Here is a 24102-nt window from a genome sequence, read left to right as displayed (position 1 = left end):
AACTGTGAGGCGGGATTTCAAATTTCTTTATGTTTTCTGTAGCTATAAGTTCGGTGGACAATCAAAACAGTCAATGAGACTGAAAAAAGTTAACACTCTCATTAATCTTCAGAAGATGCAGAAGCGGGGGGAATGGAAGGCACAGCTCGCCTCCCTCCTAGCAATCCCGTCACTGAACCAGTCATCAATAAGCACCTACTATATGCTGAGCACGGTGCTGAGTGCCTGGGGTAAGAAGCAAGGGGAAACTGAGAGAAAAGTGGGCTAAGCCACTTGGCGAAGTCCAAGTGGGCTAAGCCACGAGGGACCAGAGTGGCACTGCTTCGAGAGGGGACGAGGGATTCGCCATCTAACTGGGGAATCGGGAGAGCTTTTGTGATGGGGGTCCGCAGCAAGTGTGGCTCTAAGGGTGAGTGCATAGTCACCAGGGATGGAGAACAGCAAAGTGAAGGCTGTCCCAGGCAAAGACCTGGGAGGAGGTGGAAAGCAGAGTGAGGAGCTGGAAGGAGGACAGGGTGGCCGCTCAACGCAGCAAGGCAGAGACTGTCTGAGTGAAGACGGGGCACCTCCCCACAGTGTAGGGGCAGCCCTCCCAGTCCCATAGGCAAGAGTGTGGCCTTTGCTCTTTAGTCATTGATGTATTTTATTTTATTTATTTATTTTTTTGCGGTACGCGGGCCTCTCACTGTTGTGGCCTCTCCTGTTGGCGGAGCACAGGCTCCGGACGCGCAGGCTCAGCAGCCATGGCTCACGGGCCCAGCTGCTCCGCGGCATGTGGGATCTTCCCTGACCGGGGCACGAACCCGTGTCCCCTGCATCTGCAGGCGGACTCCCAACCACTGTGCCACCAGGGAAGCCCCACTGATGTACTTTAATAGCAACTTGGTGTGGGCAAGGATGGAAACAGTGGTTGCAGGGAGGGTCTGAGGGTTCAGATTTGCACTTTGAAAAGATGCCTCTTCCATTTACGACCACATAGATGAACTGGAGTGAAATAGACCAGACACAGAAAGATACATATTGCATGATGTCACTTATATGTGCAACATATAGGAAAAAACCCCCCAGACAGCAGAATGGTGGTTACCAGAGGCTGGGGAGGGGGTCGGGTGATGGAAGGAAGGAAGGGAGGGAGGGAGGGAGGGAGGGAGGGAGGGAAGGTGGCTGGGCGAGATGGGGTGGAAGCATGGGCAGTCACTGTTGAATGGGTGTAGAGTTTGTCTTGCAAGATGAAAAGAATTCTGAGGAAAGATGGTGGTGATGGTTGCAATATAAATGTACTTACACTTAAAAATGGTTAAGGTAGTTACGTGTATTTTACCACAATGAAAAAATTTTTTAAATAATGAAAAGGTAAAATACTTTTGGGAAATTAAAAAGAAAGAAAGGAAGCAAAAAGAAAAGAAAGGTTGCTTCTGGCTGTATATGAAGAAAGGGTTTGAGGGGCTCGGGTAGAAGCCAGGTCAGAGGCTACCGCGGCCTCTGGCGGAGCTGGTGGTGGTTTGGCCTGCGTGAGAGGGGTGGAGACAGAGAGGGGAAGGAATGTGGGTGTGAGTTAGGGGTGGAATTCACCAGACTACGCAGCTTGTAGAGGCCAGTGAGGAGAGACAAAGGTAGTGTCAAATTTCTTGGCCTTTGGCTTGTATCCCTGGATGGATGAAGTACCGGAGGCAAGCAGGGGACATGGCAAGACAACCAGGTTTGAGTGGAAGCTCATGAGTTTTGTTTTGTACATGCTGAACTGGAAGTGCCTTTAAGACACCCGAGGGGCGACATCAAATACAGTTGTATTATTTTGTTCAGCATTTTGGTTAATAAAAGCAAACGGTTATTGAGAGTTCAGTGTGTGCTGAACACTATTCTAAGTGTGTTAGGTCCTTTATTCCTCGTACGATGCTCCGAAGTGGACATTGTTACTATCTCCCTTTTATACAAGAAGCAGCTGGGACTCCAGAGAAGCCAGGGAAGGAGCAAAGTTGGTTGTCTTGGGTTTCTTCTTCCCAAAATGCATGGAATTTAATAATGCTTGAAGAAACCCATCAAAACAGTTATGTTATATGAGCAGTCTTTATTGTACAAATAGATTTGGTTCTTTGGTTCTCATTCTGGTATAAACTAGGATTTTTAAAAAATAAAACGCATTTGCAATTAACATATACACACTGCTATATATAAAATAACCAACAAGGACCTACTGTATACCACAGGGAACTATACTCAATATTTTTTAATAACCTATAAGGGAAAAGAATCTTGCCCAGGTTTCCACATGTAATAAGTGGCAGAACCTGAATTTGAACCACACACTGGCTCTAAACACTTAATAAGTAATGTTTTCCATACTGCACAATGTGGAAACCAATAGGGGCCAGACTGCATTAGAAAAAAAAGTTTAGAAAACCATATAAAAGCGTGTCACACTCGTAAAGTAAGAACTACTTCATGTTTTGTGTGTGTGGGAGAGACACTGTGTGCTATGCACCGCATCAAAATGCAAAATATATTTCTTACCGTGGGTTGCGGTCAAAAGGCCTGAGAAACACTGCTCTCTGCTATATGCATCCATCCGAACCCTTCAGGAAGGGAGGATGAAGATTCTCCTCACGGGATACCTGTATCTACCTTGCAACAGAAAAGTCAAGGTCTAATTACATCAATAAAACTACATACCTACAGAATGCCTGTTATCCTAAAATAGTATGTTTAGAAAATCAGTAGTTATCTCAGAAACATCTAATTTATCAATATTCCATCAGAGGAGGGGAAATTTCACTTTGAATAGACACCCAGAGGCTGCTCACTGCTCAGAGAGTGACAACTGATGATAGCAATTAAGGCAACCATTTACTGAGCACTTCCTGTGAACCAGGCACGGTACTGCACTATGTTATTCACAGGTATTACCCCATTTACCAAGGCCTGTGGCTCAGAGCTCTTGTTTACCAGGAGTAACTACCTGAGCTGGGATTCAAAACCAGGACCGCACAAGTCCACAGTAATGTCCTTCCCGTGATCAGGCTGCTTCCCCACATCTAGCCACGATCGCTTCCCAAGAGGTCAGTGGAGGATGCAGCCTTGGTGTTCACAGTATTTAGTAAGGTAATTGTGGATTAAGTGGGACTTGCGAGTCAACTTCAACCCCCAACACCATTGCTTCCAAGAGGAAAAGTTTTATTGGCAAAGAGCCAATATATAAATAAATGCTCATGAAAAATTCAAGAACCCCTTAATTTGACTATTCCATTTTCAAGAATTTATCCTACTGATATTCTCACACAAGAATATATAAGAATTTTCACTCTACTGTTGTTTTTAATACCAAAAACCTGAAAATGAGTTATCAATAGGGGTATGATTAAATAAATTACAGAGCATCTAAAAAATGGAAATACTGTCTGGTGTTAAAAAAATTGAGGAAGATCTGCATAAGCCCACATGGATAAACACTCAAGATATATTACTAAGCATAAAAGCAAGATGCTGAACGGTACGTACAGAATAGCCCCATTTGTACGGGAGAAAATGGGACTTTATACAGTGACTGAAAGCATCTGGAAGAATCCACAATAAATGGGTAACAGTTTATAATAAATGGGAAGTGGGGAGTGAAGTGGGGAGTCTCCACGGGGAGGAAGATTAATTAATTTTATTTTGTTTGTTTTCTTTTTTATTGAAGTATAATTGATTTATAATGTTGTGTTAGTTTCACGTGTAGAGCACAGTGATTCAGTTTTATGTATATGTGTGTGTGTGTATATATATATATATGTACATATATATATTCTTTTTCAGATTCTTTTCCCTTATAGCTTATTACAAAATATTGAGTATAGTTTCCTGTGCTATAAAGTAGGTCCTTGTTGGTTATCTATTTTATATACAGAAGTGTGTGTATGTTAATCCCAAATTAGTTTTGTTTTTTAAAAATCCTGGTTTACACAAAAATGAGAACAAAAGATCCGAATCTATTTGTACGATAAGGACTGCTCATATAACATAACTGTTTGATGGGTTTCTTCAAGCATTATTAAATTCCATGCATTTTGGGAAGAAGAAGCCCCAGATATCCAACTCTGCTCCTTCCCTGGGTTCCTGGAGCTACCTGCACGAAGTCTCACAGCAACTCCTGTCACATATGAAGACCCACCCTTGGATGAGGAGAAGGCAAGAGCTGTTTCATTAATCTTTATATCCTGGGCACTATGCTTAACGTCTGACAATAAGAGGGCCTTGGTTATTCATTGAATGCATAAATCTAAGCTGCCCTGTTCCCCTATTTCTCAACTGCACAATGTCATTAATTCAATAGTTTAACCATAGATTCAACTGCTCAGTATATAGAACTAGCCAACTCTCAGTCAGCAGGACTGTCTGTAACTCTAACTGTATAGACCTTAAAGCTCCAACACAAATGATACAAAACATTCCACTATGTAGAGAATTATAAGAATTTTGAATTTTAGACTTCGATTTTAGGAAGGCAAAAGTTTTATTAAAATCCTCCCCAAATTTTTTGATCAGTCCAAAAGTGGTTAAGAACAAGTGTCAGAATTAAAACTTCAGCAGGCTTGTTTTTTTAGTTTCTAGAACTTAGGGTTTGCATTTGTCTCAGAATGTATAAAACATCATAGCTGGGCTTCCCTGGTGGCGCAGTGGTTGAGAGTCCGCCTGCCGATGCAGGGGAGACGGGTTTGTGCCCCGGTCCGGGAAGATCCCACATGCCGCGGAGCGGCTGGGCCCGTGAGCCATGGCCGCCGAGCCTGCGCATCCGGAGCCTGTGCTCCGCAACGGGAGAGGCCACAGCAGTGAGAGGCCCACATACCGCAAAAAAACAAACAACAAACAAACAAAAAACACATCATAGCTACTCTCATGATCCTTTTAGGAGAGTTCTGGATCAATGTTTTTGATGGTTTTGATAAATATGTGTGGTCTGCTAGATGTCTGCTTCTTATTACTGATTGGGGACCAGATAATAACTCTAAAGGGCATATTTCTAAAAACGATCCATTATTAGGGTAAACGTTAGGAATGCGAGCCACGGAACCACTAAAATGGTGTTAATTTGCATGCAAATCCCATTGAGGTTTCTGAATCTAGTGTTGGCTGATGACACAGTAGACTCATTTCCACGTGCAGAGCCCTTCCTTCACTGGGATCTGCACGAACTCTCAGTGTGTGTTTGCGAGTATCACACACGTATTCTATGAATTTCTGAATTTCTCTTTTCCACGTGCAATAGGAAACATCCTATGGTGTTTTGTATGGAAAAGGCAATAGGAAATGCCTGCCTTATAATCTGTGCTCTCTGGCAGAGTAGGACACTACTTTGAGGGTGAATCCAACAGTGCTAGGGCTGGAAGGAAGAAAACTAACCATTTTATTTAATCCTTCATTTTATGGATGAAGAGACGGAGCTCCAGAGAGATAAAATGACCTTCCTCCGGCCTGGTGATTGGTTGGGTGGCAGGACCAACCCAGATCCCTGTTCTTAAGAGCAGCACCCATTCTATTCACCAACTCCTGCCCCTTTAATCAGTTTAAGTTATGTTTATGCGAATACTTATTACAATGATTGGGATGATGCTGTAACAGAAAAAAAGTAATGCTAAATCATCTCCAAATGTTACAATTTTTAAGAACAAATGGGAGTCATGGCACACTGCTGCTAAGGTGCTATGGTAGGCCAAACAGTGGTCTCCCAAAGACGAACACACACTATTCCCCAGAATCTCTGATTATGCTACCCTACACGGCAAAAGGAACTCTGCAGGTGCGATTAAGCTGACGGTCTTGAGATGGATAGGTTATCCTAAATTACCTTCATGGGCCCAAAGTAATCACAGGAGTCCTTATAAGTGCAAGAGGGATATGAGAGATCTGGAGAAGGAAATGTGACAATGGAAGCAGGAGTCAGAGAGACGTGATTGTGGCTTTGAAGATGGAGGAAGGGGCCACGAGCCAAGGAAGGTAGGCAGCCTCTAGAAGCTGGAGAAGGCAAAGAAGAAGGTTCTTTAGGAACTCCAGAAGGAAGACAGTCATGTTATGTTTCAAGCCATGAAATCTGTGGTAATTCGTTGCAGCCGCAGTAGGAAACAAATACAGGGGGTCAGGGAAGGCATCTGAGAAGGTGACGTTCAAGCTGAGACCTAAAAGCTGAGAAGGAGACAGCTGTGCTAAGATCGCAAGGAAGAGAGCTCCAGGCATGGGGAACAACACAGGCAAAGGCCCTGATGGCAGGAATGAATGGGACCTGCTCAAAGAAGGGAAAGGAGGACAATGTGACTAACGTGTAGTGAACAAGAACGGAGGGCAGGTGAATGGCCTCGGGAAGCAGAGGTCAGGCTGGTGGGAAGCCCCATCACTGCCTTTGACAACTCGGAGCCTGCCACGCTATGGAGCTACGTGGGCCACGGTTCTCCCTCTTCTCTGCTTCATCTGAGCTTTCCTGCTGAGACTTACCAACCTGACCTTGTGTCATTCAGGCACCCTTCTCTTGGTTTCTAGCCACTTCAGAAGATCACAGATGTTCAGGGTTAGAAAGAAACCTCAGAGACCATAGGTCCCATGGCTCATACAGGACAGGAGACCTCTTATATCTTCTCTGCCCACTGACAGTCCAAAACCTGCTTCCACTTCTGCTCTGAATCCATTCCATTGATTCAGATCCATTTCTCTTGGCACTGGCCGCCAGCTCCACCTGTGTGTTATCGCAAACCTTATATGCTTATTCTCCATTCTTATGCTCAGGTCAAGGATGGAAGCATCCAACATGGGGACCCAGTAGAGCCTAATCTGTGATGACATTTATTCTGACACCTTTGGCTGAATGGAGGGGTGCAAAGGAGATCATCAAACGGCAAGTGCTACTCTGGGCGAACAGAGAACCCAGGTGTGTGCTGGGATGTGTGATGGGTCCCATCACACCCAGCTGCTCAGAGTGGCCTGTGCCCTCTGACAAGTGCCAAAGGCTAGTGTTTGCCAGGAGTAGCTCATAGAATAAGGGCTACAGTGGCGCAGAAGGAAAGAGAAGCAGCAGCTAACACTTATTTAGTGCCTACTGCATAGCACAGATCTGCACAAATTTGCCTCCGTTAAGCCTCACAGCAACTTTTCTATCACCATTTTACAAGTGAGGAAGACAAGGCTGAGGTACATTTGTCCATGACGGAGCTAGACCACGAAGCCAACTTTTGTGCTTATTATTCCATCCTTGTATATCTTTTGCCTGTCTTATCCATCACCAGAAGGAAGTAAAGCTAGATTTTTTTTACAGTTATAAGATTTTACTTCAAAACTTCTTAAGGGCATCCTTTGTGTTCCTGACTTCTTCACACCGAGGATTTAAAAATTATACATAGATATTCCTCTGCCCCAAGGCGTGAAACTTGTCATTTCACGGAATTATCAAATTTTATAACGAAAACTGGTCCTATTTTATGGAGAAGTACACGGAGACTCAGCACACCTAAATGCAGCCACACCGTAAGTGCCACAGCCAGGGCGAGAACCGAGGTCCTGGTGGCCCAAATCTGGGATCCTTCCCACCAACTGATCTCACCAGACTGGACTTAACATCCTATACCTACTTTGGTTTTAACATCCTGCATCAGTTCACAGCCCTGAGCATCTGTACCACTGGAATCCCCTTCCTTCCCTTTCTTCAACAATAGAGTGTTTCAGTTGGTCCTAAAACCTTTCTGTATAGGGGTATTTGGAAAGGACGAGTGGGAGACCTAAAAGGAATTACTCTCTTCCTCTCGCAAGTCCTGAGCCAAGATGAAAGACAAAGAGTGAGCAGACAGGAGCCCAAACAACACCTTCATCACTGGTCAAGTTGATGCTGAAGAATATGGTCCATATTTGTGGATAAGGTTTCCTGTTACTGGCCATGCCCCACTTGAGACACACACCAAGAATTAGACAAGCCCGTGCAGTCACAGGCGGTGCTGGACCACCAGTGAGGGGCCTGTTCTTGAAACATGCACAGCGTGGAGGAGTAGAGGCAGCAGACAGGCCAGCCCAAGAGGCAGACAGACAGGGCTGTGTATACTGAGCTGTCTCCTTCCAAACTCACACAGCAGATGAGCTGTCTCTGCCTGATGAAGAGTAAGAGAGTGGGCGAGAGGGCCCAGGAGGGAGATTTGATGACACAGCCAAACCCAACGACCCTGACTAATTTAAATGGGAAGAAAACACACTTCAACGCTGAGCTTTTAGCGATTTACAAAACAATGAAAACCCAATTCCAGGGCAGGTCTCATTTTCACCTCAGTCCTAGCAGATACATGATTTTAATATATAAAATCCTGATCCTGACATTGTCAAACTTCTGTGAGTCCATCTGTAGAGAACACCTCGCTCTAAGCAGCTCAAAGTATTTTTCAGAGTTTCTTTCATGCGCTCATCCTCACGGAACTTTTCTCCAGGCAATTGATGGAACCTAATACGTTTGAAGACACTTGAAGACAAAAAATGCAAAGTGAATTTACATTCTGTGTGGGTTTTTTTAATGCTTTCAACACAAAGACTCTCTTTTCTGATGCGATTCTAATGCTTCTCTGCTAAGCACATTTTTGGCTGTCTTAGCAGCCGCGAACTCTGGATGACATCTGCACATTCTCATCCTGGTGGAAAGGCTGGATTCAGACTCAGGAAGGAGGGAAGCAGCATAACACAGTGAGCCAAGGTCCTCAACTGGGATCCGGGAGGCACGGCGGGGCTCAGGGTACCCCTTGGGCCTCACTGCCTCACCTGTGAGTGCTGTGGGGCTGGCGCATCCTCTTCTCATTGAATGAAAATGTAACGGTAAGTCACAGAGGCTGAGCGGCAGGATACTCACGGATTTCGCAGTTTGCTCCCACCCAGCCACGTGGGCAGTGGCATGTATAACCATTGGGCTGGTCCAGGCAGGTACCGGCGTGATGGCAGGGGTTACTGTCACATTCATTGATGTCGATGTCACACTCTTCACCTAAGGAGATGAAGAAAAGTGGCAGTGAGCCAGGCTAGCTGCCCCAGTGGCTCTGTCCCCCGTCACTTCTCCAGCTCAGCAAAGATCTAAGGCTGGGGTCATGATCTCCTGCAATGCAGCCCAACTGGCTGTTTGTATAAAGTGCAGAACTCTCCCAGAATTCCAGACAAGGGATCCTTTACTTAAGTAAAGCTTAAAAAAGAAAAAGAAATGGCACCGGTAAAAAGAATCTCCTTTAATCTTTTGAATTCATTATCTGAAGCTGATTCCCATATCTGAATAAACCTTTTGAAGTCTATCGGAAAAACAAACTTGGGCTCCTGATTTTACTAAAGAAATATATTTTGTTTTGGATTTAGTCAGCTGAATCTTCTTATTTGTTTTTCTGAAACTCCGGAAAGCCAAAGAACTCACAATTTATGGTTCTTTTCTTTTTGTAGCCAAGTGTTTGATTGTGTAAGCCTGAGCATCTGACTATTTTCTGGATAGTTCTAGGTCACAGATGTGTGCCTAGCCTGAGTCAATTATGAAAATGTACTCCTCTTTCCAAATCCCTGGAAATGCTTCTGGGAGGGATTGAAATGCTGAGGGAGAACATCAGGGGCCCCCTAAGGAATGACAGTTGTGATGTCTGGGGTGAGACCAGTCCTGAAATAATCTCCCCTGGGAAATGGTCCCCGAGGGAAGCGCACATCTGCTCCAGTCCATCCGTCCTTCCCCCATAATGAAAACCGTGACCTGGGGCTCCTGACGCTGCTACACCCAACATTTGGGGGCATCCTTGATCCCCTCAGAGAAAGCCTAGTTTAAACTAACAAACCAGAACATGGGCTGATATCACTGTGGTCCAAAGACCAACTTACAAGAAATAGCTTGTTAGTAGAAGTTACACAAAGCCATCTTTGTGTGATTTTAAAGCGTGTGTATGAGTCAATACAGAATGGGTACACCTCTTAAAGATATCACATCGAAGCTGAAGAAAGGATACTTCAAATTGAGGCAATCTTTCTTAAAAGTGTGAAAATGAGAAAAAGAAAACTTTAAATATACCTCCATTTGCTTAGATAAATGTAAAAAGTGATATATATATATATATTTTTAAAATTCCTAGCATTGCTATAGTCATCGACTAAAACAAAAGAGCAAAATCAAATATTCTGTCCATTTTCAAAGGCAATATTTCAGTGTACACTTGGGTAATTACTTGCAGGCTTACTTAATTAGTATTAAAGAGCTTTTCTGTCTGCCATTGGTTTACCTCGTGTTTATAAAACCACCATATGTCACTCACAGACCATTTTCGAGGCAGAATCTCAAACTAAAATGGTTCACGTCTGTTTCACTTCACACTTTTTCATACCTGGCAGCGGACTGTTTTATTTTTAAAGTAAAATCTGTCAAATAAAACATTTACTACGTCTAGGTCCTACGAGATTGCTTATAATTCAGTAGTGTCTAAGCGAATTTGTTTCCTGCAATAAATAGTCATTTCTATCAATACGAAAGACATGAAATTGATTGCCTCTTACTAACCTCTTTCAAAGGTTTTCTGTCTATTAATGGGGCAATCACTCTGACTGGAAAAGGGCATAGACTAAACTATTACAAATGGCATTACATGGTAGACTGGTTGAAGAGACATATAAACAGGAACGTGCTGAGAAGCAATAAAAGGATGAAATCAAAGGCCTTGACAAATATACACAACAGTACTGCTTTCCATCCATTTAGGAAGACAAGCTTAATTGAGGTATTTACTAAACAATAGCTTTCTTTTCCTGGCAATCTGAATACTGCAAATTCTGAAATAAGATGCTCTGTTACCTTTTCAGCAATAGCTACAAAAATGGCCTGACTTCTCCCTACTTCTATAGCCTAGCAAAACTCAAAAGCCCCACCCTGCTTTAGAAGTTTAATGTCAGTGTCAAACCCTTTTAATTCCCTAAATTTTGGGCAGTTCTAGAGCTGTCAGTCCAGCCCACCCAGTCCTGCTCTGGTCCAGAGCTTCCCTAGGGAGGTAAATGCCAAGTTCAAGTTCAGAGCAGCCCTAATACATGTTTGGCTCTTAGACCTCTAAGTGGCTCTAATATAGTTGAGAGAAGCCCAAGATCCTCAGATTTATCTCTTCTTGGGACTCACTGGATTGGAAGGACTTGGTAGGAATAGAGAATGGCAGGAGAAAATAGGATGAACTTTTTCTGTAGACATTCATCAAATATCTAAGACCCAGGAACCAAAGAACCACGGCCCAGAGAGAGTCCCAAACCTATCCCAGTCTGGCTTTCATCACCACAGTGTTCTTAGAGCTATACTTGGGATTCAATGACATTAGTTTATGATAAAACTCCATGCCAGTCAGTAGCCCAAATAGCTAGCAGCTATTTCCACAGCATATGTGCCCTGGAGGAACCGTGGAGCAATGCACAGTTCACAGATACCTTTAGATTGACTCTGTTGGCCCATTTTACAAACTAACATGCCTACACTTCTGTTTGAATCAGTTACCCCCACCTGGCTTGCAGCTGAGGACTTCACGGTGTCACATGCTGGTGGTGAGCATGTGGGGTGATTCCGATGATGGGGCCACCCAAGGAAATTTCCAACCAGAAGACTTCCAGAGAGGATTGCTCTTCTCTGCCTCACAGTGCTCATGCACTTTGCAAGGTAACTGAAGATTTATAGAGACTAATTTTGGTTTCATTTATGCTTCCCTGTATTAGGAGTATTTCGTTCTTACATACATTTCAACACCTCACCATTCCATCTCCAAGCAATATGCATTCTAGTTAATTTTAGTAGAAGAGTTCTTAGTACATTATATCACCTTTCTCCACTCATAAATACTTAATAAATATAGTAAATAATAAAAAGTACTTAATAATACTTAATACTTAATAATACTTAATAAATCTTTATGCTTTTGCTGGCTTAAGCCAGATGACTTTTTCGTTGAGTTGCTTACTTTTTTATTTGAGTGGGGAAAATCAGTTACTTTTGAATCACCGTTGTGCTTGAATAACATTTGTAAAGAGAATACAAAATGAAATTTCTACTTGACTAAGGCTGGAAATCAAAGTCTGAACTTTAAATCTTTTCCTATTGCTTTTCAATCTACTACTTTCTAAGAGGCAATCTGTATAGTAGGTATCAGCTTTGGTAGTATTTATGCAAATTTACAAGCGTACGGTTTAATTCGGTATGCTTTCCTCAGATAAATTAAAATGAAAAAGATAAGTCAGAAGTCTCTGCTGTCAGTATATCCTTGGGTTAACAGAGCCCACACCAAATGATATCAATGAAAATCATTATAATCATAATACCTAGTATTAAATCTAAGCCTATTATGTGCCACGCACTGGAATGGGTACTGTAAGTATAACTCCTTCATACTTCACAAGCATTTTATTCTAGATGAAATGAATCTAATGACTTACTTGGAAGTTCTGCCACAATGGAGCAGCTGGAACCTGTCTTGCCCTCCCACTGTAAATAATTACACATGTGGACAAAATATATATAAAAAAAAAACACTTTAAGACATTAGACAACAGGCAGTGCATGGCTGTGATTGCTAAGAGGAGACAAACGAACAGCTGAGTACCATAACCACTCTGGCATTCTAAATTCTGAACCAATTTAGAACACAACAGTTTCACTGAAATGTGGGGAGTAACTGGAATTTGTGGAGGCTGAGGTAGCTGTAATTTGTAGGAGAGACCACTACAGAAGGTAGAGCCACTCAAAAAAGGAGCATCAGAGATACGATGCATCCCTGAGTTTGTTGCTGAATACTGTGTATGAGGAAGTTGGAACTCCACAGGCATGGCAAACAAGAGGAAAGATGAACAGTTCCCAAAGCTCACAGAGAACTGGGAAGTATTCAAACTCTCACAGGTTGGAATGCAGACGTTTCATTGGCCACCCAGTGCATTATGGGAGGAAAAGGTCACACCTCAGTAGTAGGACATAACTATCCCTAAAGGCTACTAGAGACTCCAAAATACAAAAACAAACCTTGAAAGGATCAATCAGGTCAGCAAGTAACTTACCTACCTGCCACAGAAAAGGCCAGCACTTTTAAAAGATATCCAATCGCTCAACAACTTAACTCACAATGACCAGCATTCAAAAAAAAAATATCAGACGTACAAAAAAAAAGCAAGAACATGGGACCTATACCCAGAAGGAAAATCAGGCAAAAGACAGAGGTCCAGAAATAACAGATGATGGTGAGTAAACAAGACATTTGTTCAAAAGGTGAAGGAAAACATGGGGAAAATGAGGATAAAAATGGAAGATATTAAAAAAAAAACCAAATGGAATTTCTAGATGTGAAAAATTCAATAGTGTCAAAGATAATATTAAAAGAGAGAGAGAGAAAGAAAAAAAACTACAGACGAATATCCCTCATGAATACAGACACAAAAACTCTGAACAAAATATTAGAGGACAGGATTCGGCAATATACAAAAAGAATTATACACTATGACCAAATGGGTTTTATTCCAGAAAGGGAAGATTAATTCAATATTTGAAAATTGATCAATATAATCCATCATAATAATATGTTAAAGAAGAAAAATCATATACTGATATCAATCGACGCAGAAAAAGCACCTGGCAAAATTCAACACCCATTCATAACTAAAGCTATCAGCAAGCAAGGAATAGAGAGCAACTTCCTCAATTTGATTAAAAAAAAATCTAAAAATCCCTATAGCTAACATTATACTTAATGGTGAAAGACTGAATGCTTTTCCCCTACGATTGGGAACAAAGCAAGGATGTCTGCTATCACCACTCTTACCCAAACTAGTGAGGAGTTCTAGCCAGCGTAATAAGACAATAAAAGGAAATAAAATTTATACATATCAGAAAGGAAGAAATAAAACTGTCCCTAATTTCAGAAGACATACCTACCTATGCATAAAATCACAAGGAATCTACCCCCCAGAATCCTAAAACTAGTAAGTTCATCAAAGTCAGAGGATACAAGATAAACATACAAAAATCAGTTGTATATCTACACACTAGCATTGAACATGTGCACACCAAACTGCAATTCTATTTATAATCACTCAAAAAGAGAGATATATTTAGTTGTACATGTATAGGAGTTACGTACTGAAAACTACAAAATGCTGATGAAGAAATCAAAGATCTAAATAAATGGAGTGTCATACTGTGTTCATGGACTGGAAGACTCCAAACAGTAAAGATATCAATTCTTCCCAAATTAATATACAGGTTTAATACAATTCTTATTAATACCTCATCAAAATCTTTTGTAAATATAGACAAGATTATTCTAAAATTTATATGAAAAAGCAAAGACACTAGTATAGGTGAAACAGTTTTGAAAGAAAAAGAGTAATTGAGAAGAATCATTCTGCCTGATTTCAATGGTTATTACATAACTGCAGCAATCAAGACTGAGTAGTACTGACGGAGGAATAGATACATAGATCAATGAAAAACAATACAGAATCCAACCAGACCCACACAAATATGGCCAACTGATTTTTGACAAAGGTTTAAAAGCAATTCAATGAAGGAAAGATAGCCTTTTCAACAAATGGTGCTTGAGAAACTGTACTTCTATAGGAAAAACAAAAACAAAACCCCTCTAGTTGGAAGGTCCCAGGAAAGAAAGCAGACTGTGAGCCAAAGCAATCTTGAGAAAGAAAAACAGAGCTGGAAGAATCAGGCTCCCTGACTTCAGACTATACTATAAAGCTACAGTAATCAAGACAGAATGGTACTGGCACAAAAACAGAAGATAAACTCATGCACCTATGGTCAACTTATCTATGACAAAGGAGGCAAGGATATACAATGGAGAAAAGCCAGTCTCTTCAATAAGTGGTGCTGGGAAGACTGGACAGCTACATGTTAAAGAATGAAATTAGAACACTCCTTAACACCATACAGAAAAATAAACTCAAAATGGATTAAACACCTAAATGTAAGACCAGACACTATAAAACTCTTAGAGGAAAACATAGGCAGAGGACTCTATGACATAAATCACAGCAGATCCTTTTTGATCCACCTGCTAGAGAAATGGAAATAAAAATAAACAAATGGGACCTAACGAAACTTAAAAGCTTTTGCACAGCAAAGGAAACCATAAACAAGACGAAAAGACAAACCTCACAATGGGAGAAAATATTTGCAAACGAAGCAACTGGCAAAGGATTAATCTCCAAAATATACAAGCAGCTCATGCAGCTCAATATCTAAAAAACAATCAACCCAATCCAAAAATGGGTGGGAGACCTAAATAGACATTTCTCCAAAGAAGACATACAGATTGCCAGCAAACACATGAAAAAATGTTCAACATCACTAATCATTAGAGAAATGCAAATCAAAACCACAATGAGGTATCACCTCACACCAGTCAGAATGGTCATCATCAAAAAATCTAAATGCTGGAGAGGGTGGGGAGAAAAGGGAACCCTCCTGCACCATTGGTGGGAATGTAAATTGATACAGCCACTATGGAGAACAGTATGGAGGTTCCTTAGAAAACTAAAAACAGAACTATCATATGAGCCAGCAATCCCGCTACTGGGCATATACCTTGAGAAAACCGTAATTCAAAAAGATACATGTACCACAATGTTCATTGCAGCACTATTTCCAATAGCCAGGACGTGGAAGCAACCTAAGTGTCCATCGACAGATGAATGGATAAAGAAGATGTGGCACATATATACAATGGAATATTACTCAGCCATAAAAAGGAACGAAACTGAGTTATTTGTAATGAGGTGGATGGACCTAGAGCCTGTCATACAGAGTGAAGTAAGTCAGAAAGAGAAAAACAAGTACCGTATGCTAACGCATATACAAGGAATCTAAAACAACGGTACTGATGAACCTAGTCACAGGGCAGTAATAAAGACGCAGAGGTAGAGAACGGACTTGAGGACACAGAGGGGGAAGGGGAAGGGGAAGCTGGGACAAAGTGAGAGAGTATCATTGACATATACAACCTACCAAATGTAAAATGGATGGCTAGTGGGAAGCTTGCATAGCACAGGGAGATCAGCTCGGTGCTTTGTGACCACCTAGAGGGGTGGGATAGGGAGGGTGGGAGGGAGGCTCAAAAGGGAGGGGATATGGGGATATATGTGTACATATAGCTGATTAACTTTGCTGTACATCAGGAACTAACACAACAGTGTAAAGCAATTATACTCCAATAAAGATGTAAAATAAAAGAAAAAATGAATGCAGACTGTGAAAAAGTAATCTAACAGTACTCACAAATGTATGAAACAACCTCACTGCAGGGTTGGGGGCAGTGCTGACTTAAGTGACTTTGGAACGAGTAGAGTTGGTAGGACTGAAGGCAGAAGGATGTGTACACCAGCACTGTAGTCTAGTTTATAAAGTTGCTTCCCATAAGGATACAAGTTATGAATTCTGATACTGCTCTACATGTATATAGGGATTAAGCAAGTAAGTAAAAGGATGTTGGATGGTAGGAGCCAGGAATCTTGTTGTTGGTGTGGGAATTTACAGATAAAGAGGAGAGAAGGCTGGAATGATACATGTAATAATGGAACAGAGTTGGAGAAATTAGTATAAATTCATGTTTAGCTTTATTTAGATATAGATGGTTACATATGGCAATATTTATAGACACATGGGTTAGTATACACACACATTCCCTTGCTATGTCAGCTGAGAGGATCTAGAAGCAATGACATCCCAGGAACAATAAGCATAGCTAGTGCCCAGATCTTGGTTTCCAGTATCATTCTCCAATAAAAAGAACCAAGGCTCCCTGAAGAGATGGTTGATTCAAGACTGGAGCAGGAAATGTACAAGATAAGACTGGAGCTTCTTGCAGTGCCGGAAAGCATGTAAGCGTTCATACACACACACACACACACACACACACACACACACACACACACACACACACACACTCTCTCTCTCTCCACCAACAACAATGGGGTATGTCAAAGGGACACAGAAACCCAAATGAAAGAACTCCCAGTGTCCAAATCTGGAACATTTTGAGCCACAAAATAAATAAAAATATGTTGGATTATAACTCAAAGTATAAAATAAATATCCACAAGTCCACAGTGATATAAATAAATGAGCAAATAAATAAATAAATGGGGGAAAACAGACAAATCTCTCCTACAGAAGAATTTCACATAGTTTACGTAGCTACTCTACCCTCAAAGAGGGAAAGAATAACTCCCGGTTCCTTAAGTGTGGTCCACATATAGTAACCTTCTTTCAAAGAGTAAAGTATGCAAAGAGGGGAAAAGAGTAACATTATAGGGGAAAAACTTGACAAACGCTTCCTCAGGTGATTAAAGTCAACATCAATGGTCAGAAATCATACTTGATAGTATGTAGCCTCGATATGATGGGGTACGATTAGAAAATGGACAAAGGACATGAAGAGACGTTTCGCCAAAGAGGATGTACAGATGTCGAATAATCACATGAAAAGACGTCCAATGTCATTTATAATTAGGGAAATTCAAATCAAAACCACAAGATATCACTAAACACATGATCAAAATGGCTAAAATTAAAAATGAAGGCAACACAAAATGCTGGCAAGGATAGAGAGAAACTGGATCACTAGACATTGTTGATGGGAAGGGGAAATGGTTAAGCCACTCTGGAAACATTCCAGCATAGTTTGGAAAACTAAACATCAACTACCATATGACCCAGCATTTGAACTCCTGGGCAACTGTTCCAGAAAAAATAAAAACTTACATTCACACAAAAACCTGTAAATGAAGGTTTACAGCAGCTTTCTTCATAATAGCTCAAAATTGGAAAGAACCCAGATTTCTTTCAACAGGGGGATAGTTAAACAAACTGTGGTATATTCATATCATGGAACGCAGCTCAGCAATAAAAAGGAAGAAACTTGATACACATAATGATCTGGATGAATCTCCAGAGAATTATGCTAAGTGAAAAAAAACCACAAAAGGTTACATGCTATATGATTCCATTTATAAAACATTCTTGGAATACCAAAATTATAAAGATGCAGAACAGATTAGCGGTTTCCAGGGATTAAGAGGAAAGCTTCCTGTGGTGGAGGAGAAATGGGTGTGGCTATAAAAGGGAAGCATGAGGAATCCTTGTGATGAAAATGTTCTGCATCTTGACTGTATCAATGTTAGTATCCTGGGTGTGATACTGTACTATAGTTGTACAGCGTGTTACCATTGGGGGTAAGTGGTTAAACGGTACACTGGATCCCTCTGTGTGACTTCTTAAGATGGCTTATGAAGTTTGAAGTTTCAATTATCTCAAAATAAAAAGTTTGATTTTGAAAAAACAGCCAAAGGAAGAAAAAGACATATACACAGTCAATAGTTTCCTTAAAAATGTGCTAATGAATTCCATTAGCTAGGATGTTAGGATAACTGGATACTCATATGGGGAAAAAAGTAAACTTCCATCCTTAAGTCACACCATACACACAAAAAAATTAACTCAAAACCTAAACCTAAAAGCAAAATCTATTTTAAAAAATGCTAGAAGAAAACATTGGATAAAGTGTCATCATCATAAGGTAGGCAAAGAAAGAACAAACTAAAAAAGAAAAAAATTGATAAATCAGAGATCACCAAAAATAAAAGCACTTGCTCCCCACAAAAATACCATTAAGAATGCATGGATGTCCTGCTGGGGAAAAAAAAAAAAAAAGAATGAATGGATGAGCAAAATGTTTATCTGACAAAGGATTTATATCTAGAATATGTAAATAATTCTTACACCTCAGTAATACGACAAAAATCCAATTTTTTAAAAAAATGGGCAGAAGATTTGAAAAGACCCTTCTCAAGGTTAAGACATATGAATGGTCAATAATTACATGAAAGATGCTCAACATCAAAGAAATGCAAATTAAAAATCTCAGTGAGAATAAAACATTGATGGCATTTGCCCATGAAAATGAGCTGGAAATTGCAGAACACTCATTGAAAAGTAGTTGGGTTAGAAAACAGAGGAGAAATATAACATTATTTGACTTTTAATAATGCATATAGACTTTCTGCTATGGTGAGAGAGCAATGGGTCACTGATGTCCCGTTTGGACTACTGTTCTAGTGGCCATGGCAACGGGCCTGAAAGAACTTCGGGCTTCCCTGTTGGAGTACAGTAATCTCCAGCCTATGATTTCAGGTAGAAACAAAGCAAGTCCTGGAGAATTCATGTTGCGTGAGGGCATCCTTTCTTTCCCTCTACTAGTCCTGCCTGAGCCAAGTAATTCTAGGTGGCAGAATTACAAAGCCTCAGAGACAAGAGCGGACACAAAATAAGTTAAAAACTGAAAAATGGACAGGATGCAGGCCAGGTCTTAAGGAGACAGCTGTGTAGAAGGCCCGCAGGGGTTGAAGAGAGGGAACCTCTCTGGGTGCAGATGACCGGAGGGAGTGTATTTTCAAGGAGAAGCCTAAATTCATCAAGGAAGGGCAGAGCTCCCCACATACCTCCTCCCAGAGTTAGTCTGCTGGCCTGAGAGTGAAGTGTCTTGAGCCAACTGAAAAAGCCAGTCTCAAAAGGTAAATGTGACACTGGATGGCGTGTCTAATTAGATAACAATGAGTTGCTAATTCGCTCCACTCAGTCAAATTAGGGAGCTTTTGAGCACTTAATAGTTGGCCAAGAGTAAATTTTGCTAAACCTCAGTTGTAATGAAAGAGGATTTAGTTCCAAGGTAGCGACTCAAAGAGCAGAGGCACCATGATTCCTTACATGATGATAGCTAACTTTTCATCAGTCCCTCCCCTGGAACGCTAGCTCTCAGAATAGGTTCTTTTTTAAGGGAAAAAAAAAAAGTTATATGATCAAATATATTTGGAAATAAACAAAGGCAAACAAGATTCTTGACTGTTAAGTGCCTCTAATAGGTGGGCCTTCTTTAGGAACCTCCACATGGCAGGTACCAAGTCCCCAGTTTTGGGGGCACAGACATTTCCCATGGAGTATCTCATCTGATCAGTGTTCTGCAAAACACTTTAATAGTGCAACTCTCCTAACAACTTCAGGAAATAGTCTGTGGTCCCCTGCAGTTTGAAAAATTAACAGGGCTGACTAGAGACAGGCATCTGTTGTTGTCAAAGCCCAGTTAGAGTGACGTTTGAACCTACTTCAACTGGAAGAGTCCTACCGCACCCTGCGATCAGGGTAAGGACCCTGAACAAAAGCCTAGGGGTAGACTTTCCAGCTACAGCCTCTGGATGGGGGGCAGGGGAGGCACAGGGGATTGTGAGGCAGGAGGTCCGGGGCAAGAACCTCACTGAGAAGAGCCTGACATGGGTATCCAGGGTGCCCAGGAAAAGCCTGGAAAGACCAGATGGGGCCAGATCTCCCAGGTCTTGATGATCAGGTTAAGGGCTTTGCTTTTCTTCTTAAAGACAATGAAATGCCAGTAGGTGATTTTAAGTAGGGAGAGACAAGATTAGATTTTAATTTAAAAGGTCTCTTCAGTGTGGCAAATGTTTAGGGGTGAAGGGGAATGGGTGTGGGGACACCTTGCACTAGTGCAGGTGGAGGTGCAGGCAGCCTGGTGTTGGCTCTAGGAAGAAGTGAGAGGATCTAGAGGTTTCTAGGACTTGGTGGTTGGATGCAGGTAAGGAGGAAGAAGAGGAGGCATCAAAATGATTCCTCAGTTTCCATCCAGAACAGCTCAGGTGGTGGTAATATCATTTAATGAGCTGGAAAATATTTAAAGAAAGAAAGGAGAAGAAAATATATGAGTCTGAGGTGTCTCTGAGGGACATTCAAAAGTGAATGCTGAGTAGGCAGTTGGAGATTTGCTAAATATTCTAGAGAAAAGATTGTATTTTATCTCCCGTAAGATGCCAGGATACATTTCAAATGTATTAAATATTTGCATGGCCAAAATTAACTCATACATAATTAGAAAAATATGAGTATATTTATAAAATCTTGATACCTAGGGTCTTTCTAGCATGAAACAGGAAATCAAAAGAAAATATTAAGATGTAATCGTATATAGCTAGTGGGAAGCAGCCGCATAGCACAGGGAGATCAGCTCGGTGCTTTGTGACCACCTAGAGGGGTGGGACAGGGAGGGTGGAAGGGAGACGCAAGACAGAGGGAATATGGGGATATGTGTATACATATAGCTGATTCACTTTGTTATACAGCAGAAACTAACACACCATTGTAAAGCAATTATACTCCAATAAAGATGTTAAAAAAAATGAGATTTGCATTTCTTACTTCAGTGGTTTGGCTAAAGACCATTTTCTTTCCTGTTAAAGGGAATGCATACGTGCAAAATAAAATTAAAATATGATATATAGAATAAAATACTTTATATACATTTCAAAGACAAATGACATTGGAAAAATATTTGCACCCTATTCAGGGCTGAATAGAAATAGGCACTGGGTATTTTCAAAGACCAGGTAGAGTAATGCTTGAACCTAGTTCAGTTGGAAGAGTCCTATGTAATCAAATGTAATATACTTAACATACAGGGCGATTTCAAATCAAGAATAAAGATTAACGTGAACGACCTGGTAGAAAAGCAAGCCAAGGATAGGAATAGGGAGTTCAAGAAGAAACACAAATGACTATAAATAAAATTTAAAAGTATTTAATCTCACTAGGAATCAAAGACTTACAAATTAAAACAATACAAATAGCATATAAAGCCACTAGAATGACGATTCTCAGTATGTGTGTGAGAACAAGGAAATAAAAGCTCCTTTGCACTCTGGGTAGGAGTGAATACTGGTGCAAGGTATTTTCTTGGCGAGCAATATGGAAATAAGTATGAATTCTCCTGGACCCTGGGATTCCATTCCTAAGAAATTAGCTCAAAGAAATACTCATACAAGTTCACAAAGATGTACATGCAAGAACATTCATTGCAATGTTGTTTATAATAGGAAAAAGTTCCCAACTCTCCAAAGGTTGAATTGAGGACGGGTTAAAAAAATCCTGATGTATCATGTAACGCAGCAGTCCCCAACCTTTTTGGCACCAGGGACCGGTTTCGCGGAAGACAATTTTTCCATAGCCTGGGGGGATGGGAGGGGACGTGGGTGGGGCGGGGGTGGGGTGGTGGGGGGTGGTGATTCAGGCGATGAGGAAAGGCAGATGAACCTTCGCTTGCTTGCCGTCCCGGGGGTTGGGGACCCCTGATGTAATGGATGACAGGACAGCCAGTAAAAATGATAAAACAGAAGTATATACCTTAATGTGAAAACACGTTTATGAAATACATATATTTTTAAATGAAAAGTAGGTGGCAATATAGTATGAACAGTATGATTCCTTTTATGTTCAAATATATGCATTTACACTATACACTATGTATTATACACACACAGACCTTCAGGAAAATCCCTGGATATATGTATCAAAATGTCAACAATGGTTGTCTCCTAGTTGTGCATTTTTAAGTGGTGGGCTTTTTTTCTATAGCACTGTATTTTCTCATTTTTCTTCCATGCTTTTCATTATTTGTGGGATATAAACATCTGGGGGAAAAAGCCAGGATGCTTCCCCAATATTATTTTTGCATCCATTGATGAGTGTAAATGTCTGTGTGTGTTTATAAACCAGTCAGAAAAACAAAACCATCTGCAAATCATTTTCTGGAGCAAGCCCACTTCTAAGTCCCAGGAAAAGACGAAAGGAAAACACAGGATGTGACACAGCTAAATAGAAGAAATATCAGAGGTTGCTTCTCCCACATCTTGACTGTTGGCATCTTCCCCAGAAGCACAAATAAGGCTCCCTAGGGAGGGACTGGGAGTCCAGGCTCTGTGAAATTCTCCAGGGCTAGGGAGGTGGCCACTAGGCCTTAGGGGGGAGAGGTGAGCATGCAAGGTGCTCTCCAGCCAATGATAACACGTTTTCCAGAAACTTCAGTGCCCACCTTCTTCTGTCAGCACTTTATATGTCAACCTTTCCCAGCTTGTAAACCAGAGTGACCCTGCTGCTTTTGCTGGTTGAGCAAGTGCTGAAAACAGAGACGTGACCTACGCTCTGCATCTCCGGACTCCTGCATTTGGCTGGCAAAGCCAAGGATGGAACCTCCTCTCCCCAAGTGGTTCATGATACCTTTTGAGAATCTGATGAAAATTTGAGAGCCTCCTCTCAGCATATACACATATATCCAACACTTCACATCTGTTTTCAGGGTTCACAAACTCGCTGAAACCCTTGAGGGGTGACTTCGAAGGAGCCCTTATTAAGCTGCATCCCTTAGTCCAGAAGCGACCACTCAGAGGGTGCCACTGTGGTTCCTCTGGAACCCAGCCCTGTCCTCCCTCGCTGCTTTGCCATCAGCAGCTTTCTTCCCCCATCCACTCTCCCTCCCCACACCTGTACCGGCCTCACCTTCACTAATAATTCAACCGTGAACTAAGAGTAGCTCCCCCTGCTGTCCCACCGCTGCCACTACCACCTCTCCGTTATTCGAATTCCAGACACTGCTGTATCTTTCTATAAAAGTAAACGTGGTCGCGTAATGCAATTTCTATAGAAGACACATCTGATCCTTCCTTTCTCCTTCCTGCTTCCATTAGCACTGACACTTTTTCAGGTGTTAGTGTAATGGCTCATTTTTCATGTTTCAAAGCTGCAGGTCTGCAAACGTACGGTAAGGGCAGTCTCAGCAGGTCTCCGAACCAAATGCTGATTTCAGAAGAGCCTTGCTTAATGACAACACAGTAGATTGTTTTAAAACGGTTCTTCATCCAAACAATGCCTACTTACATTTTGCAATTCATATTTTGCAATAATGTATGCATAGAAGTTTCTGGGTTTTTTTTAACAGCTGCCATCTCAGGGATTTTGCGGTAAATCTGAAAACTCAGTTCCCGGCTCACTTGCCTGTAAACCCGGGTGCGCAGACACATGTGCCATTTAGGCCTTCACTGTCACAGGTGCCTCCGTTCAGACAGCTGACGTTAGCACACGGGTCCTTGTAGGATTCACAGTGGATTCCTGCAGAGAAACAGATGCAAAAGGGGTGACTCATTAAGGGGTCTCCAGCTCCCATGGCCTGTAAAAGGAAAGTGTTGGAAAAGCCTTGAACAGTGTGGAGGCTGATTCCCAGAGGGGTGTGTGTGCACATG

General features: G+C 41.4%; 1 protein-coding gene across 1 annotated transcript in view; it reads right to left on the bottom strand.

Annotated features, from left to right (window-relative positions):
* The window catches only part of DNER (delta/notch like EGF repeat containing), a 324909-nt gene that overhangs the window by 11742 nt on the left and 289065 nt on the right, over positions 1–24102 (bottom strand). Inside the window, exons 10-11 of the mRNA XM_060015492.1 lie at positions 23858–23971; positions 8843–8974 (exon numbers count right to left, since the gene is read on the bottom strand). Coding sequence (XP_059871475.1) covers positions 8843–8974; positions 23858–23971 — 246 coding nt within the window. The remainder of the gene's footprint in view (positions 1–8842; positions 8975–23857; positions 23972–24102) is intronic.

The sequence above is a fragment of the Delphinus delphis genome, chromosome 7 (genome assembly GCF_949987515.2).
Source record: "Delphinus delphis chromosome 7, mDelDel1.2, whole genome shotgun sequence".
Lineage (NCBI taxonomy): Eukaryota > Metazoa > Chordata > Mammalia > Artiodactyla > Delphinidae > Delphinus > Delphinus delphis.
The sequence above is the reverse complement of the archived record's forward strand: the minus strand, read 5'-3'. Positions and strand labels throughout refer to the sequence as shown.